Source organism: Mesocricetus auratus, unplaced genomic scaffold (assembly GCF_017639785.1).
Source record: "Mesocricetus auratus isolate SY011 unplaced genomic scaffold, BCM_Maur_2.0 Super-Scaffold_100019, whole genome shotgun sequence".
Lineage (NCBI taxonomy): Eukaryota > Metazoa > Chordata > Mammalia > Rodentia > Cricetidae > Mesocricetus > Mesocricetus auratus.
Genome location: NW_024429200.1, coordinates 384,907 through 405,000, shown reverse-complemented (window position 1 = coordinate 405,000; position 20,094 = coordinate 384,907). Strand labels below are relative to the sequence as shown.

The window sequence follows — 20,094 nt, the reverse complement described above, 5'->3', positions numbered from 1 at the left end:
AATGTGTGCAGAAGCGATGTGTTCAAGTTGAGACATGTGCGTCAATCTCTCTCCTTACTGGCTGAAATGTCACATGATAACAGAGAGTCCCTTTCCACCATCACGGTAGGAGATGGGTAAGACGGAAGGACCTCGCTCCAGTCACCACCCACACTGGAGCCCGGCTCTCCATCTGGTCTGGGACGGCTGTGCTGGAGAGCTGCCGTTCGGGCCATGGGGTCTACTCTTAGTTACAGTAACAGCTTCTATTCCAGCTAAAGCAGATGTTGGTACTCAGAAAATGGATTGCTACAGAATAAAAAAACATTGGCTTTAGAAGCTGAAGACAAGAGTGATTTAAAAAAAATGCTGTTCAGGAAGAGAAAGCTGGTCATCTCTTAAAATCCACTGGTTTAGATCTTGCAGTAAGGCTGGGAAAGTCAACTCCTCTGTACCCAAGAGTAGTTCAGATTCTTGCTCACCCCACGGTACTCTTAGACAGATGGGGGGAGTCAGACACAAGGATAAAATGTGAGACACAGAGTTACCATCCAAAGGAAGGCAGGAAAGACAGCCTAAGGACATGGACTGTCATAAGCCACATCGACTTAAGCCATGACCGGGGCACTGTGGAGGAGGCTCTGTGGTTAAGAGCAATGAGGGCTGTAGGTCCCATCCCATCACTCATTGTAAAAGCCTGGCATCCTATACAATTGCAAATGAAACGGTCAGCCTGGGCTGCAAATGAGCCAATGAATGAACAGTGCATAGAGGGAAATAGCTTATATACAGTATCTATGCCAAGTGCGCGTGTGCACACGCACACACACACACTATACACACACACACTATACACACACACGCTTGGATATGTTGTACGTGTGACACATAAGTCATTGCTATGTTGCTACTAATGCAAACTTAAAGTCTTTATTTCCTGGGCTTTCTACCGTACCACTGTGCCCACTTGTTAAGCTTATTTTATCAAAGCACACAAAATATACATAGCAGAAAAAAAAAGACTAACATTTTAATGGTGCTTCCAGAACTAGAGAGAAGATTCTCCAGCACTGTTTGAAGTTCAGTTGGGTTACCTGCATTATGCAATGTATCTATATTATATATATATTATATATATATATATAAAATACTCCCGTTACCCCCAAATAATAAGTGATTTGACATAAAACAATTTTTAAAGGCTACCTGCCTACCTGGGGAACAAAAAGGTTACATACAGCAGCTGAGTGTAAACGAAGATCACATTCGTGTCTAATTAAAATAAATTCGATTAAGATTGACGAGAGTATCAATAAAAACTGAAAGCAAATTATCTTCCCCAGCCTTCACTATAGGATAAGGAGTTATTTTAATGTCACGGTTGCTGGAAGAAGGGAGTACCAGCTGAGGCTTGAGTACCAGAGCCACAGATGCCATAGGAGAGACACCTGAGGTCCTGGCCCACCGCCTCCGTGTCCAGGGACTCCTCGCTGACAGGCACCAGCTCTCAGACCCTGCGGCATCCCCAACACATGAAAGCCACGCGAGGAAGCCACTTACCGAACCTGGTTCTCCAGGAAGTGCATGTAGCGGTACAGCAGGGTGTAGGACGGAGAGAGGATACCCACGGACTTCATCCGTGCGCCGCGCTCCAGCTCGCTCTCCACGGGCATGTTGGCAAAGCACGCGAGGCCAAAGAAGGGACCCTTCCGGAAATAACTGAAATAGATCAAGCATGCGCTGTGGCTCCAGTTCCGGTTTTTTTATTTCCCCACTTTGCAATGTAATCTCGGTCCAAACAGCTATATTCAGAGCTCCAAATAAGAAAGTTCATCCACGCAAGAAGTCGTTTGCAGCCGGGCGGTGGTGGTGGCTGCGGCGGCGGCGCACGCCTTTAATCCCAGCACTTGGGAGGCAGACGCAGGCGGATCTCTGTGAGCTCAAGGCTAGCCTGGTCTACAAGAGTTAGTTCCAGGACAGCCTCCAAAACAATACAGAGAAACCCTGTCTTGAAAATCCAGGGGGGAAAAAAAAAGAAAAGTTATTTGCTCTCCCAGGGAGAGGCTAAGTCTCCAAGACTCCAGAACTTGTCATGCCAGAGTCAAGGGCTAGAGTTAGCAATGTGGTCTCTACGGGCATGCCAACTCAAATACCCACCGCCACAGACCCTGGTATCTTCTCTGGCGCAACTCACGGCATCAGTGGAAGAGCCAGAACCAGGGGTGACCTCCAGGCTCCTTTGGGGCTCCGTTTCTCAGCATAAATCCCGATTCTCTCACTCCCTTGGCCTCTGACAGCCCCAATGAGGCGGACACGTCACTTCCTTCCCATTTACACACTTGGCTTCGGCCCATTGCGGAGTTTGAAGCTACAAATCGTCATCATCAAAGCATATTCACTGGCTTCTCATGAAAAATCACATTGCACCCTTGACACAGTGCTAGAAACAGGCCTGCTGGAAGAGCTGGTACTCCAAGTTTATCATATAGGTGTCTTAGGTCAGCCCACTCTAAACTGAAACTCCTCTCTCACACTACAACCAAGCCCGATGAGGGCCACACAATTGCTCAGTAGTAGCGGAACCTCTACTGTAGGAGCTGTGAGCTCGGGAGGGGTCAGGACCCATTGCAAGCTTGAGAGCCGGAGCCCTTCTTGCCGGGAAGCTGGATAAGCACGGAATGGGTGCCTGCACGGCCTGAAGACACCTCTTGATTAAGACGCTCTGGGGAACATGGGAGGGGGGGATCAAGCGGAGCAGGACGGGTTCAGAGGTACTCACATGAAATCAGACTGAACTTTATGGGACCCACTGGCCATAGACTTGAACTCCACACCTTCAAGGTCGATATCCTGCGGCAAGCACCATTCAACCATGTTTCCTGTAGGGACAGGGGGATCGGGTTAAAACAAACAGAAGAGCGCCCCAGAGCCCAGCACGCACTGCTTCTCCGGAATGTTCTGCTTGAGCAGACGATGATTGGGGCGCCTGGTGAGGAGACAGATGCTCACGGGCTCATCCCATCACAGCTCGTGATGAACTACACCAGAGGACCAGGAGGGGGCAGCGGAGAGACCCCCATCCCCTGCTTGAGGGGCTCAGGTCAGCATACCGCCCCTTCTCATCCCCCCCCAGATGCAGTCTTCTCCAAGGATCGGCTCCCAGTTCTTCCCTTCAGCAATCTCGGGGCTCGGTCACTCATAACTAGTTTCTGGGTGTCTGCTAAGCTAGGTGCTGGAAACTGAAGAGTAAGACATAATTCCTGAGACAGATGAGAGGGGGGGGGAGGGAGAGGGAGAGGGAGAGGGTCTGATTCTGGAGAGGTGTTAGGATCCAGCAACAAGCAGAGGGAGTGTGAGCTCTGCACAGGTGTCAGCTACTTTCTTTCTTTCTTTCTTTCTTTCTTTCTTTCTTTCTTTCTTTCTTTCTTTCTTTCTTTCCTTTTGGAGCAAACTGATTAACATCCCAAGTCCTCGTCTTTTTTTCCTTTAGACTCTAAAAACACCACCAACTATTTTTAGCCACTACCACTTTCAGATAACTGTTTGGGTCGTCAGAGAACACGCACACAGTCTAGTCACACGCCACCGCCACAGACCACACAGAGGATCACCCAGTCCCCCCCCCCCCCACTCCCGCCACTCAATAGCCCAAGTCACATTCAAAAATAACCTATTTTGGAGAAAAGAATTCTGTCCAACTAAGGAATTCACTGGAGAAAACAAACAAACAAAAAAAGCTGAAAAGAAGGGAGTTACAATGCCATAAAACAGAAAAGGCTAAAATGACACTCTGTTAGCTGGTTAAAGATGGGGAACCATGTTCACTGGAAGTGTTGAGAGAGTAAAGGTAAGCTTCCTGAGCATCAAGTCTCCCCACATTCCCACATCCTTTCCTTTATTATATGAGCATCCATCCTAAATCCAAGGGATCCAACCTAGGGTTCTGTGCATATTACACAGAGCTGAGCTGCTCTCCCTAAGCTCTACCCCACTCTTGATGGGGCTCGCCTAACTCCTTTCAGCTCCTCAGCCCACAGCTGCTTACACCTTGAGGGAACTTAAGTTACCTAAACTTTGTGCTGAAGCCCAGCATTAAGTATAAATTACACAACACACTAAGTTTTTTCCAAAGCAGCATTCCTGCACAGGTAGCAGAGGAAGGCCGGGAGGCATTAAGAGCATTACACGCACATAGGAGCACCTCTTGGGAGCCCTCCAGGTCCATCCTGTGAGGGTAACCACGGCCCTGAACCAGCTTGGCCTTTCTCAAATTTTATAAAAGCAACCATTGTTACGTCTTTGCTCATTATTTGTTCACCTATGGTGATAAGAACGGTGCATCCACTCCTCCCTTCTACCATTGGGGTGTAGCACTTAAGCTACGTAAAACTATCGATGCCCATTCAGGTTAGTGCTCAGTAACAGATGTGACAACTAGCACGGCTGTGAACAACTCTGCTTGCCATCCGGGAAGTGCCCGGCCTGGCTTTTGAAGGCACTTTCCGGAGTAGGCTGAACTGCACGGCTCAGACTTCCAGTCGATGCGTGTTTCCAGGTGAAAGCTGAAGGTGGTTGGAAGGCTGGTGTTGGGGCATTCAGCAGCTTTCCTGCAACTGTTGCTCATCCTCAGCCTGAGGCGGGAACAGCAGCCAGGCCTGCTGATGGTACATAGGCTTCCTGCCTGACCTGAGCTTTGTAAGCAGCCGGGCGGTGGTGGTTTATCTTCCACAAAGGACCGCCCCCCTCGGGTTTATTTATTTTATGGATATGCTCTATCTGCATGTACAACTTTATGCCGGAAGAGGGCATCAGATCCCACTACAGACGGCCGAGTCACCATGTGGTTCCTGGGAATTGAACTCAGAACCTCTGGAAGAGCAGCCAGTGCTCTTAACCGCTGAGCCATCTTTCCAGCAGCTTCTCCTATAGGACACCCACGTCACCAACACTAGGAGCAACTGGGTGAGCGCGGCAGCCCACGCCTTTAATCTTAGCATTTGGGAGGCAGAGGCAGGCAGATCTCCGAGTATAAGGTTAAGGCCCAGGTCAGCCAGGGCTGTCTCGGAACAAAGCCAGGGGCAGTGACAGACTGACCTAGGTCCCCCATCCACTTCCATTGGTCCCGTCTGCCTCCTCCTCCCCAAGATCACGTCCTCCTTCACATCCATCTACACCCGAGACACTAAGCTCCATGCAGACAGCAGTCTTACACGGACCGGCTAGTCAGTCCCCACATGACACAAGATCTAGTCCCCGTGGCAATCCTGTTATACACGGTGCAGCGGCTGTTTCTTTATCTGAAGCTTGACTGGTACAATTCCCACATGTTCCTGTTGTTTCACTCAGGAACCTTTAAGAGTCCCAAAGTCAATCAATGTGAACAGGGCTTCTCAAAGAAAAGAATGGTGTGAACAAATACTTTTAGCCATGGCCCTAAATTTATAGGCATGAATCAATATGGCTTGCAACAATTGTATTTTTTATGGAGCATTTTCAGGGACTAACTTTATTGAAAGTCCCTTTGGTGTCTTCAGACATGCTGGCATAGCAGGTACTGCGAGCTGCCCCTCAATATCCATCCTTAAAACCTGCTATTTTTAGCTGGCACACGGACTCCCAGTGGAGACTGTTTTCTAGCCCTTCCCGCACGTAGGTGTGGGATGCAGACAGAAGTGAGACACTCAGCTTCCAAAACGTGCCCGAAAGGGAAGGAACGCGCTGCCCTTCTCTCCATCACGCTGCCTGGCAAGGGGCGTGGGTGATGTCATGATATGGAAAACACAGCTGTAAACCAGCATGAACTCTGGTCCCTGGGTGGGCCACATAGACCTGGGGCGACATTTCAGTCTTTGGCAGGCTACTACATACACGAGAAAGGGATGGATCCTATCTTGATTTTCCATAGCTATCAGATGCCTGGTATTCACGAACAGGTCCATGTTCCACTTAACACAGCGGGCCTAGAGGACACGGTCCCTGTCCCTCAGCCTGGTTCTCAAGGTCCTCTTCACTGCAGCTCTGTCCCTGCCCAAACGTCACTGTACAGACCCCGAGGGAATCCAAAGAGGGGAGGATGTCCTGTCTGTTGTGCCCTTTTCTTTCAGAGACAAGCCCTTCTGGGTTAGCAGCAAGGAACATCAGAAGCAGGTGGGGGGGCGGGGATCGCGGACAGGGCAGAGGCTTCAGAACACCGCGCCGGGTGGATGGAGCTCGTTTCTGCTGACACACTCCTAGGAAAGCAGACACAGCTCCTATGGCTCTTATCCCAGCCTATCGCACCTAGGACGCCTGTCGCTCTGGTAACGTCTTAGACCCTGAAAGGCTGGAGAAGGGAACTCTTGCTCGATTTTGTTTTTCCCACATCCCAACATAGCTCAGTTCCTGGGACGAGAGAGGGAGGGCAGTAAAACCAAAACAAACAGAACAATACAGCTTTCTTAGGAACAAGCACGCCTTTTAAACAGCTAATTGATGAATCAGTGATGATGATCCTAGCAGGGGTAATGACATTGTGGTTAGACAGGAAAACTGCCTTCCTCTGAGGAAGTGCATTCTTAATCATTTAGGAGTAAGATTTTTAAACATCACTGCAACTTATTTTCAAACAGTTGGGGGGTGCATATTTAAATCCACATAAAATCAATGCCATTTTACAATGCCTGCTAAGCTTGGGCCAGTGCAGCTGACTGGGGAACAATTTGAACACAAAGAATTCCTTATTTTCTGTTATCTGAGTCAATGACATCCCAATTTTTTAAAAAAGGAGTCCAGCCAGGCATTTAATAAATAATGACAAATTAATTCTAAAGCCGGGCAGGAGAGATGGCCCGTGGGTAGAGGCGCTTGACCCGAACCTCTGAAACTAGAAATGGAGCCCAGTCTTACTTAAGCTCTTTGCGCCAGGTATCTTAAGACAGTGTTGAAAAGTTACCTGATAACTTGGGGGACTCGGTGGTGGAGATTTCCAAGTGATTTTCCACATGATGCCAACCACGGGGATGCAGAAGACTCGAGTCATGAAGGAGAAATGAACACTAACTACTGCTCTTCCTTCCCCAGCCTCCCCCTGGTATGTGCTGGGAGCCGCCACTACCCCACGAGTATCACAGCTTTCCATCTGAGCCCGGGTAGCCCTACCTCGGCACAATCCGCCCGCTCTGCCCCCTAACATGCGCCTCCTCAGGCAAGCCGCAGGTTCCACAGAGGATAGCATCCTTACACAGCAGGCACGCACTCCTTATCCACCTCACATACAGGAGACTGCCCTGCTGCTGCTCCTCCTGGGTTCCCCCTGCCGCCTGGTTCTCTTCGGCCACATCTCTGATGCTCCTGAGGGCTCTCACTTTTCTCGCGAAATTGACTTGCACTACACGATAATTTCCTTAGCAGAAAGCTTCCGGAACACATTATTTCATGCTATAGTGGAAATGACTGTATAAGGATAAAACCAATACGAGAAAAACGCCAACAGATGGGGAAACCATATGAAGGATAAACAAGTTCTTTCATTTTTTTCTCCTCCCCCCATCCCGAGGTTTAACCAATCTGACTACAAATCCGGGAAATGAAATGCTAGAAATTTACATCCATCCATCCATCCATCCAAGACTTTGCGAAACCACAATTAAGAGAAGGGACCGTGTGTAGTATGGAACAGGGAACTATTGTGATTTGAGGTCATCTGTCTATAAGAGTATTCGGAATTTCGCCAAACATCCTCACTCTGACAACAAAAAGAAACCAATGAGAAGTGGCCCTATGAGCCAGGCCTGTCCCTTCGAACTTGGTTCCCTTCTAGCTCTGTGTCCTCCCAGCTTCTGAACCTCACCGTGGGCCCCCACAGGGACCTCCAGGTCCTACCTAGCCTTTTCTACAAGGACGGCTTTTGTGGGAGGATTTCACACCATCGTCACTGAAGGAGGATTTCACACCGTCACCGTGGTCTGAACTGTGTACATTCAGCTAGTCCGGTCATTCAATAAATATTGGTGGAGCCTAACTTGGCAGCGCAGCACCCAATGCTGAGCTCATGCTAAGGCAAACACACTCCTATTCAAGGGAACCCGGACGCACAAATAACTGGGCTAGCAGCTTGTGTACCTAGGGGAAGCTAATAGGGCTGTGAATGTACACATTGGTCTGAACCCTGCCAGCCCAGGGCTCCTCAGGTCAGCCTAGGGGCTCTGTGTGAGGCCTCCTGAGCTGGTGTTTTAGAAACCCTTGAGGTAGACAAGACATAGGCTGTCCCAGGTTTTGCATGTTATGTGATGGTAGAGCCAAGCTTCTGTAGCCTGTGTGAGACCCTGCATTGACTTCCAGGTACCCCAGAGATAAACAAAGCTCACAGGACAGGCTGCCCCATCTATATAGGGCTGCCTCTATCTCCCGGCTATTCTGCTTAAATGTGAAATAACCTTACCCCCTCCGTACTGGATGTCACAATCCACACGACACGGTCCACATCTCCCTAAAACTGACCTGCAAGCTGAAAAACTCATCTCAGGATATTTAAAGTAGGGAAAATAGCAATCTTGAACCGGATCTCTTTTAAGTTAGAAACGAGGGTCCTCCCTCAATTGGGTCGCTCCAGTCAAGCACTTGAGGCCTACTGTACTGGACAGTGAGTAGCGCATCCTCCTCCAACTCCTTGAGGCCTAAGGGTGGTGGAGACGCGTAACAGCCCCTGAGACTCGCACCCTGGTTCTGATCTCTTCCCTCAGCTACTTCCCGTCAGGACTCCCTTCTGTGCTCTAGCTTCAGCCAGGGGGTGAAGGGGAATTCTGTCTCAGAGATTCAGGGATTCAGCATCTCATGTCTACAATCTCAGCATTCAAGAAGCCAAGGCAGGAGGCGTCTGAGGCCAGCCTGGGCTATATGGTGAGTTCCAGGTCATCCTGGGTTAGAGCGAGGGGACCTGCCTCAAAGTAACGAAAAGGAAAAAGTGGAAGTAAGAGCAAGAAGCAAGGTTACCGTTGGTGCCAACGACACTGTACTTGTGTATGATCGCTTTTTAGCAAGCCACCAAATCCTAGAGATAGGAGAAACTGCAAAGAGTGTTTGGCCCAGTACCTATCCAGCCCTTATCAACTGCCTTTGGGTCTTATGTATTTCTTTTGGATGTAATCTTACATTGACCTAGATGAGAACACAACCAAAACAAGAGGCAGAGACAGAGTGGAGAGTTCTGAATCAGGGAGAAGTTAATCCTGGCAGTTTCGAGGCAGCCATATGTCAGCCTAAGGCTGAGTTCCAACCCACTAATTTTACACAGGAAAAGAAAAAAGAAATCACAAGCCCCTCTGGTCACAGGCCGCTCACGCTCACTCTGGTGTACTTTACAGCTCCGGTGTCTACTTTTCTCTCGGGTAGACTGTTGGGGAGGATAAGAGGCGTGCTCCCTGAACCCCACAGCGCAGGCCCTGAGACCCAGAAGGAATACAGTAAGTGGCAGGCATTGGGGCCACCAGCCTTCCCTTCTCTCTCTCTGAAGATCTTCAAGAGAAGAAACGGAATCCGCAACAGATGGCCCCCACTTTCAGCCTGGAAACCGCAGGGCAGGTGAACCACCAGCAGCTCAGGAAAAGCGGCTGCCAGGGTGGCATTAATCAATAACCACAACTGTATTCTAATCAACTACTGACAGGCGATGGAAACACAGAGGAAGGACATTGGCCGAGGCAACCCTCCTCTGCGCTTCTCCTGTTGCCCACCCTGGGAGCCAGCCGGTTTTTCAGAGTTAGCTTTCCACCGGCAAGCCCCTCCCATTTCTGCAGGGAGCCAGGCGGGTGAGCCTGGGCGGGCAGCACACTCGGAGCGAGTCACAACTCACTTGGGCACCAGACCTCGCTCTAATCTCCCTGTTCCTTCCCACATGCTCTGCTTATGGTTCCATGGCTAGACAGGGAATCTACAAAGTTTAAAATGAGAACTAGTGTGTGTGGATTTTTCTCTTCTTTTTTTTTTTTTTAAATAGGTGGTTATGTAGCCCAGCGTAGCCTTGAACTCTGAATTCTGGTCATACGCCAGCATCCCTGGCTGCATGTGTGACTGATTGCAAATATTCCCATTTGACAGATGCATAGCAGCATTTGGACAGAGGAAGAGGTGTGTGTGTGCAGAATGTGGGCAGTGGCTGGAGGCTGAGAGAGAACAGGCGATTCGTTTGCAACCAGGAAGGGAACTCCTTGAAAAGCTCACCAGGTGATGTACCCAGCAACCTCTCTCCTTCTGTGCCACCCCAAGACACACACACAGGCCCGGAAATGTCCCCCAAATAACAGCAGTGTAAAGCGGATCTCATAAAGAAATGGTCTACAGTAGGCAGATTCACAGGAGAGCCACCAGGAACTGAAAGGTTAAAACTTCATCAGCCTCTGCTACTCTGGGGCAGCAGTTCCTGCGACCAGCAGGGGACATCCCAAGTGTGAAGTTACCTTTTTTTTTTCCTTAACCAAGCAGAAAAAAAAAGGAAACTTTACTAGAAACCCAAAGAACCAATTTAAAATCAGGCCCTACACCACAGAATTGAACACAACAACAACAAAAAAAGCGCCATATTCTGGCAGCCAACCTCTCCTAGCCAGCATGCCAAGTTATCATCTGGGCCTGGTTTCAATGGCAGCTTTGTAGCCCAGATGGGCAGCACTACCACCCGACAGCCAGTTCTCGGCTCCAGAGAAGGACTCTGTGTATTTATGTGCAGGTCTTACCTCGAACCTGAAGCCCTTGGTCTTCACATGTCTTTTGTAGGGCAAACAATCCAAGTTTCAATGAGACAGGAGCCCAGGGAGAATAACCCCACCTCTGCTTTCCTCCCTGGTTTTTCTGACAGATGCTTTTCCAAAGCTCCCGTTTAAAAGTGCGAACCAGTTAGTCTCTCCATCCATTCATCAGAGGATTGCTTATCCCCCGTCCTAATACGTTCCTCCCTCATCTGTCTTCTGGGAAGGTTAGTCCCAACTGCTAGCATCACTAGATTTCCAGTCACCTCAGAAACACAGCCCTGGGGGCGTCTGTCAGGGCGTTTCTGCAAAGGTTGGACTGAGGAGCGGAGCCCCCACTCTGGACGTGGGCGGCTGGAGGCCTGGGCTGAAAGGAAAAGGGAAACGGGGAGGAAGCAAACCAGATGCATGCATCCTTCTTAGCTCCCCGTCCACGAGATTATCACCCACCACCTCACGCCACATCACCGTGTCCTTCCTACCACGGTGTGTGCGTGTGTGCGCGCCTGTCTGTGTGCGCATGCGTGTGTGTAGTAATGCCCTTACACACTGACGTGTACCTATGTCAAAAGTAAGCCATACTGGGTGAGAAGATACACGAATGTCCACTTCCCCGGGTGGTGGCTGGGGTGGATTAGCTCCTAAAAAAATGAAAACTTAGGACAGACAAGGGGAAGTGATGAGGCTACAGACCAGAGTGAGACAAACTTAACGACCTCGTACGGACGAACTTAACAAGAAATGCTCTGGCACGGGTAGATACGGCACAAGTATCTACTTGACTACTTCTGGTAATGCAGGCTGAGGAACTTGCCTGGGTGGCCCCCACATTAATTAGGAACACATGGCAGATGGGACTCGGGAGAGTAGACAAGACCCTAGATTAAAACAAAGAGGCACAATTCTGGTCCCAGTGACGGCTGCAGCTTGCAGGACAAAGTGGGTTTCGCCTCTCTAAACTGTCCTTCCTCAACCACCACACACACACACACACACACACACACACACACACACACACACACACACACACACGGGTACAGTGGTGCTCTCTCTTTCCTTCATCCTGGGGCTGAGGGCTGTGACCCAGGCTATCTCAGCAGCTCAGGCTATCTCATTCACTCCCCTGCTACTACTTCTAAGGATTTTATTTTACACAAGAGCTACCAGCTTGCTTCCCAGGATGAGAGGAGCCGTTTCCAGGGCCGGAATAGATTGGAGGAAAAGATGGATTAGGAAACAGCTGCTTTCCCCCCCCACAGTTGAACTGGGTTAGTAATGTTCACCCAGGTGCACACAGCGTCCTCTCCACAGATCCCTAGGGAAGGAACGAGGCAGTGTGAGGGCCCAAAGGTTCAGACAGTGCAGTGTGCAAGAAAGAGTCAAGCTAGTTAGCTTCCAAATATGTAGCCATCCTTGGTGCCTTTCCTCATGGGCAAACCAAGTATTTAAAAAAAAATTAGCAAATCACAGAGTGGTTAGAATTAAACCAAACAGGATTATTGTAAAATGTCTGCACAAATGCCACAGTATTAGGGAAGCTCTGTACTTTCGAGTTAACCTTAGTCTGAAAACACATCTCCCTCCCTCCTTCTCTTCCCCCTCCTTCCCTTCCTCCCCCCTCTGTGTGTGTGAAAGAGGGGGGGCAGAGATTAGAACAATAATCACGATCACCAGCTGTGAACAGAAACCCACGTGAGGCCTCCTTTGGGGGCTTTTATGAATTGGTCAGTATTAATTACCAACTGGTGAATACCAATAACTGATCAATGATAGTTAAGTCGATAATCTTTTTTTTCTCAGTTCTACCTGTGGTTACTGTGAGGTTTTTTCTTTTCCCCTCCTTTTCTCTAAACCTCATCCACAGAGAGCTACCATTATGCAGCCAGGAGCCATCAAAGACTCCTTTTTCCAGTTCATAAATTTCAAGTGATCTTAAGCTCGCCTCTGTTTCCCTCTGCATGAAGGGGTACACCACGGGAAATAAATAGTTAGCTAACAAAAATACCTTATGCCTAACATTAAGGATTTTGCTTTAAAAAAAAAAACTGGGGAGGCTGGGGGGGGAAGGGGAGTGTGGGAGGAGGGGAGGAAGAGGGAACTGGGATTGACATGTAAAACAAGCTATTTAAAATTAAAATGAAAAAAACTGGTATTTTTCACACCATGTACGTATGTATAGGAGTCCTAATTACATGAGTCAAGCAATAATATGTGTAATGAACACTAGGGTAAAAGCACAGAGAGGGTCAATATTATTTCAGGAAAACTCTGGCTTGCCTTGGTTCCAATGTGATGGCTGTGATGTTAAGTTTAATTCCACATGGCAGGTCGGAGTCAAAAGAAGTTTTAAAAGTCAATGAAAAGGCAACGAAGCCGACAGTATTCAGAGGGGCTCGAGTTCTCCTTCCCAGGAGCCCTGCCACTAGGAATGGGCTCTCGCCTTAGTGAAGGACCATATATATATGTATATATGCATGCCTGTGTGCTAGCTCAGAATCCTTGACCACAGTGAAGTCACCCCTGTGCCTAGAAGCCACCAGCTTCCATCGCATCCGGATCCCTTCCACATAATCCTAATCTTTTCTACCACCCACACCTTCAGGGTAAGGAAGCCTGGTTTCTGGAAGTAGGGACTTCCAGAAAGAAGGACGACACTTCCTTCCCTCACAAACACCAACTCCTCAACTCTAGCAACTCCAAGGAGAAAGCAAGGAGGATGCATCTGGGGGCTCCTCTTCTCCAAACACGGGGGCTCCTCTTCTCCAAACACGGGGGCTCCTCTTCTCCAAACACGGGGGGCTCCTCTTCTCCAAACACGGGGGGCTCCTCTTCTCCAAACACGGGGGGCTCCTCTTCTCCAAACACGGGGGCTCCTCTTCTCCAAACACGGGGGCTCCTCTTCTCCAAACACGGGGGCTCCTCTTCTCCAAACACGGGGGGCTCCTCTTCTCCAAACACGGGGGCTCCTCTTCTCCAAACACGGGGGCTCCTCTTCTCCAAACACGGGGGCTCCTCTTCTCCAAACACGGGGATCTCGATGCCCCTAGCAGAGCCCACAGCCCTTGCCTTCACTTTCACCCCCCCTCCCGGAACCGCCCACTGTTGCAGAGCGCGCACACCCCCCACCTCCCCACCCCGCAGTGGGCGGTTGGGGTAAAAGACGATGGATGTGACATAACCAGCTAGTCCTCCTGGAAAAGACAGCCTTCCAGAGAAGGCTTCTCTAGTTCCATCCCGAAGGCTCCCACGTTAATTCCTCAAAATAAAAGCCTTCGGAGAAAGTGAAGTTGGCGGCTGGGAAAGTTCCCTCGCTGGGAGCAACCGGGAGCCAGGGGCGAGCACAAGGCGGGCAGGGTCTTTCTGGACCCGCGTGGGAGGCGACGTACGCCGGGGGTGGAGGGGTGAGGAGTGGGGGCTGGGGGTGTGGGTCTCCCTCCTCTCGGCGTCTTAAAAGAACCTTCCAGCCAAACAGGGAAAAGAGAAAACAAAAGCCAACGTGTCCGTGGCTGCGCACCAAGCCTCCCGCGCTGAAGCGGAGCGAACGAGAACGGAGCGGGGCTGAGAGCCACCGCGGGACGGGGAAGGGGGCGCAACAGAGCCACCCCCCTCCCCGGGATCCCTCGGCTCCGGTGTGGGGGACACAGCGCCCCCCGGCCGTGCCTCGAGGCCCCCAGGGATGCAGGTGTGTGGGTGCGCACCCGCAGCGGGTCCCCCAGCGAGCGAGCCAGCGAGCGAGCGGTCCTCTCTGTGCGCGCGCGCGCCCCCACTCCCCCCTCCCCCAGCCATCTCTGCATCCCTAAGCATCATCTCACCCGAGCGGGGATCGAAGGTGACCACGAACACAGCCACCACCTGGTCCTCCTCCACGTCGCCCAGCTCCAGACGCCCGGGCTGCAGCAGCACTTCGGGGGCCGCTGGCTCGTCGGGTTCCCGCCTTCGGGGCGCTTCCGCAGCCGCTCGGCCGCTCCCACCGCCGCCCCGGGTCCATCCTCCCCGCGCCTGCAGCGCGGGGTCCTGCGGCACGGAGACGGCGGGGCCCTCGGCCCAGCGCAGCAGCGGCGCCGCGTCTCCCTGCTCCACCATGGCGAGGCGAGGCGGAGCCCAGGCGCGAGGGGCGGGGCGGGGCGGGCGGCGGGCACTCCCCTCCGGGCCTGCCCGCCCCGCCGCTCCTCTGCGCCCCGGCGGGCGGCCACTCTCTGGGTGCCCCGCCGGCCTTGGCCACACCTGCCCCTGCCCCCGCTCCTGCCCCTGTCCCAGCCGATCGGCGTAGCCCCGGAAGCTCGGGAAAGTGGCGGCCTCGGGCGGGATCGGCGCCCCGGGGCCTGGTCTGGGCTTCAGCTCGGCGCCTCTGTTATGTGGGTGCTCTTGACCCGGAGTGTGGGGTGACAGGGCGCACACCGGTTAGTCCATCCACCTGCGCGTGGGTTGGAACGCCTTACCACCTAGGGTTCCAGGTGAATTCTTGCACAGCCGCCATTATTTTTAAGGACCAGGGCACATACATGTATTATATAATCCTGAGAGCTTGGCGAAGGCTGCCTCCGAGTCAGGAAGTGGAGCAGGGGCACCGCTGGCTTCCCAGGTGCTTCAAATCTACACCCAAATCAGGGCTGAAAGGGTCGTAGGCTGATTGGGATGCTAGCGGAAATTTATTTCCTTGTGTGTATGCAATTTGAAGATATTAAGCTGGAGGGTTTTGGGGGTTGTTCTACATTAAAAAGAGCAGGAAAAGGGGGAGATTAGTCCCTAAGCCTGGGGCTTTGGAAAGTAAGGATTGCCTAGGAACCCCCATTGTATATTTACAAATAAATGTTTGAATGTCTCAACTCTTGGGACGTCAGGAGTCAATCTGGTGACTAGCTCAGAAGTATCCATAGGAAGCCATTAAAATCACGAGGAAAAAGCAAGATGGCAAGAGACAATTATGCAGACTCACAGTTTAACCCAAGTTTCAAGAAGACCCAGTTTCTGACGAGGACTTGGTGAATTTCTGTTTCACCTGTTACTCCAAGGGCCCTTGTGAAGCTCCTGGTCTCCCTGCCTGGGAGGCAATGATAATGTGCCTCAGTCCTGTTCTCAAGCGAGTGAGTCGTCAATGACTGCCCACAGCTGCTGCTAATTCCACATATGCAACTCTCGATTTAACAATAAAACATTTTACCAAAGAGAGGAGGGATTGCTGTCCTCATCATTAGTTAGTTCAACCGGACCTCCATCCCCTAAAGACAAGATAAGTAACTATCTCAATTAAGGGAGTAATTACTGAAATGAGAGTCCGGAGATGTACAATCCAAGCCAGGGCCAGGGCACAATCTAGTTTAATTCAAGGGCACACCAGGCTGGGTTATCCAGGGACTCTCAAAACTAGACACCAAAACCCAGGACTGAGCCACAGCCAAAGCTTCTGAGGTTGACACATACAAGGTTTTATTTTTAAATACAAAATGGGGGTTGGTAGGTAATCCTTAACCTCTCCAAAGTCACCAGTTTTAGGACAAATGGATTTTTAACTTCTTACTTGAAAAACATCCTTTCCTGGTCTTTCATGACAATGTGTGCTTCTCTGAGCACCCCTAATTTAATGTCCTAGGACTTCATATATACCCATACGTGTAATTTTCATAGCAGTCAGCTCTCTGTACATGCAGAAGAGCAAAGTTTCCAAACTGACCGCCTTGTTCTGTCTTCAGCTTATTTTAGTTGGCTAACCATGGAGCCCAACAGTGTATTCCCAGCGCTTTGTATAATGTTGCTCAACAGATATCTGGTCAACTCAGGAAGTGAAAGCAGAAACTTAACACTCCCATGCTACCGGCCCTCTTGCCGGGGCTTTATCTCATATCTTGCAAGTGGTAGGTACTCAAAGATGTCAGTTAGTGATGGTGACAATGGTCAGTTTTAGCATACACACAGTCTGAAAGATGCTTTTATACAGGACCACCAAATGAACCTCTGTACCTACTGAGCTGTCCATGGTGATAGAAACATTGCGTTTAGCTGGTAGAACAGCTCTGCTTGGCAACAAGTGTTTGGGAGATGCTTGGCTGAGGTAACGATATTTCAAAACACGTTCACCTAGAACACGTCTAAATCTTAAAATAAATCTCTTACTTTCTCAAATACTAAACATGTCTACATTACATAAAGTGCAGAACATTTTTTTAAATCTGCAACCTCAGTTTGGATGGTCATTGCGAAGACTCAAATTGTCGTCTCTCATCAATTCTAGAATGCAGCAAGGGTAAAGTCACTGGATCCCTGTTATGAGATAAGATGCATGCTTAACCATGCTTCGGTGTCTGATAATTGTCACCCAGGTCTGGTTGTCACAGAAGAGGTTTCTAGTTGCTATGTCAGCCGTGGAAAGGAACCACCAACCTGAGTAAAAGCCCTGTCTGAAGTTCCTTGGACAGTGTTGATAGTGTGACTTCAAAGTGAAAGCTAGTTTAAATGCCGGCTTATGATCCAAATCCATTGAGATTTTTTTCTTCCCTCCCCCTAGAGACAAAGTTGAAACAAGAAGTTTTCTTATCTAACCCTCTATGTAGGAGGCTGCTTTACTGTTTTATATGGCCGTACCAGCATGGAAGTGTAATGGCTTGTCTTAAACAGATATTAGATGCTTCTTTCTGTGCTTGCTTGTTGGCAGTATGCGTTAGGTTTGTTTTCTTTTCTCCTTTATCGTGAACATTTTGGTATCCTATAAAGGAAAGCTACTTGCATTATTTTGGTGGCTAGTGTTATGTGTGAGTTGGAGAATTTATATCGCCATCTGTCATCGCTGGAGAGTAAAGCTCTTCCTCTTTCTGTTGTGTCTAAAGTTTCGACTGAATTTCACACTTACTGTAAAGCGCTGTAACCTTTAGCCCTGCATACATACTGGGAGAGATGTGAGAAAGACTGACGTCTACCAAACTCATACCCCAGCAGGGAAAACAGCTATCAGGTAATAAATAAAATGTGGGATCCGGGCAGACAATCAGCCACCCGGCTCCTGATGAGCTAACTACTAGAGGCGGCTCACTGGGATCAAGTACACCCTTTTCTTTTAAGGTCTTGATTGTTGTATGTTTGTGTTTTGTGACTGAATACTTTTTTTCAAAATACATGCTAGAAATTTGTGTTTCCTCTTTAGAACACACCTGTCCATTTAATGTCTTAATCTTACCCAGTTTTGTTATGACGTGAGACCTGACATTTTCCCCATTGAATAGCTATTGTCTGTGTGTACTTGTGGAATTACTCCTTTAACTCCTGTGAGTGCAGTGCTGAAATTACTATATTTGCTGATTATGCATTTCTAGCCCTTCTCTATTTTTCCACTCCACACTCATGGGATACCCTGGGAGGTCTTGGTGTAAGAATGCCATGATTCCATTTACTCTTTAGAGAGGGCCTGTTAGCTTCTAGGTACAGATTAGAGTAGGTGAAGCAAGAACAAATTCACTAGATCCCTGTTATGAGCCTGAAGTCTTCAGGGATGAGGCATGGGGGGGTGAGGATAGATATGGGGTTTCACAGCTCTTTACTGAGATATGAAAACAATACGAAGGGGGATTTGAGAGTGAAACCTGGGACACGTCAAGGGGAGCCTACTCAGTAGGCAGAGCAAGTTGTGATAAGATCAATGAAAATTTGAAGTTCAAGAAAGAGGGCTGTGATGTAGTTATAAGTCCCAAGACTAGTTGGCTGTAGCTAGCATCTCCAGTAATGTCCCTCTACGGAAGTGAGCGTAGACCAATGTTAGAGGCCTGAGCCCACTGAACTCCATATTTAGAGGCCAGAACGTGAAAGAAGTCATTCCAGCATTTTACAGATCAGCTTTTAAGATACCCGTGCAATTGTTTATTTGCTTACAGGTAGTTTAATACTACTCTAAACATTTTAATAAGTAGATACTCATTAGCAAAAGATGAATCAGTCTGGGAGACAGCTTAGACAGTGGAGTGCTTGTTTCCTAAGCATCAGGACCTGAGTTTGATTCCTAGAATGCACATTAACAACCCAGGCATGGTGGCACACAGTTGTACCTGGCCTTGGACAGGCAGAGAGAGACAAGTGCATTTGCCCCTCCACCCACCTCAAGACCAACGGAAAGACCCTGTCTAAAACAAAAACAAAAATAAAGGGGGGGGTGGGAGTCATCCACAGGCACCACCCCACACACACATGGACCTGCACACATGTGAACACACACACACACGGACCTGCACACATAAGAACACACACACACACACACACACACACACACACACGGACCTGCACACATAAGAACACACACACACAATCACGCAATGGGCTCCACTTGCCGACTGCCCCCCGCCCCACTTCCGATCTCCTTAAAGAAAACCACTTTGGACGGCTTCTGAGTTCCCAGAGTTCCTTGTGGCTAACCCTGTGGGGAGGTGCTGATTCATCTCTGTCGACCTCTTCAAACGCTCATAAAATGCTTTCCGATCCAGGTGTGGCGGTGCCTGCCTATCATCTCAGCCCTCAGGAGGCTCAAGGGCTCGAGGCCGGCCTCAGCTACCTAGAAGATGAAGGCCAGACTGGCTGGTCTGTATGAGATAATTTCTTCAAAACAAAACAAAACAAAACAAAACAAAACAAAACAAAACAAAACCAGGGGCTGGAGAGATGGATGTCTCGGAGATTAAGAGCACTGGCTGCTCTTCAGAGGCCCTGAGTTCAATTTCCCAGCAATTGGCTTGCCGGCTCACAACCATCTACAACGAGATCTGGCGCCCTCTTCTGGCCTGCAGGGGTACATGCAAGCGGAACACTGCATAAAAGCCTTAAAAAAAAAAAAGGCCAAACAAAAGCAATCCAAACCAAAGTTGGGGTCAGGATGGGGTGGGGAGGGGGGTTACAAAAATAAAACCTCAGTGTAGTGACTTTGCAATAGCACCAGACTGGGAAGCACAAACAAGTGGCCTCGAGTATTTGATCAAGACTTCTACAACCTATCCTTGGATCATAAACGTGATATAAGTCAAACAACCGCAAAAGTTTTCCGTACTTGCTGATTTACTCCAAGTTAAAAAAAAAAAGTCTGCCTGAATGCCTGTGTGTTGGTGTGTACGGGTATGTATTATTTCCTGAAATCCATCCAAAAACAATTGATCGAACATCTCCTTTTGCTCCCACTGATAATGTGTGACCACTGTTAACAAGTCCTCCTGGTTACTACGGGACATCTGGGATGACCGCAGTGAAGCGGAGCTGGAACCTTCCCAGACGGTGAAGAGGCTATGAATGGAGAACAGAGTATAACATGACAGCAGAAGCGGTGAGGCCCCGGGCCAGAGGCAAGCCTGGGTCGTCAGAACCAGCAGCTGCTCTGTTCTCAATTGTATCTTCTATCCCAGAACATCGCCTAAGATCGGTGGAAACA

General features: G+C 49.6%; 1 protein-coding gene across 1 annotated transcript in view; it reads right to left on the bottom strand.

The window, feature by feature from the left end:
• Positions 1-14,791, bottom strand: part of Dennd11 (DENN domain containing 11) — a 33,536-nt gene extending 18,745 nt beyond the window's left edge. The window contains exons 1-3 of the mRNA XM_005085759.4: positions 14,513-14,791; positions 2,759-2,858; positions 1,540-1,698 (exon numbers count right to left, since the gene is read on the bottom strand). Of these exons, the coding sequence (XP_005085816.1) occupies positions 1,540-1,698; positions 2,759-2,858; positions 14,513-14,783 (530 nt within the window). The 5' untranslated portion in view covers positions 14,784-14,791. The remainder of the gene's footprint in view (positions 1-1,539; positions 1,699-2,758; positions 2,859-14,512) is intronic.
• Positions 14,792-20,094: the final 5,303 nt, after the last annotated feature.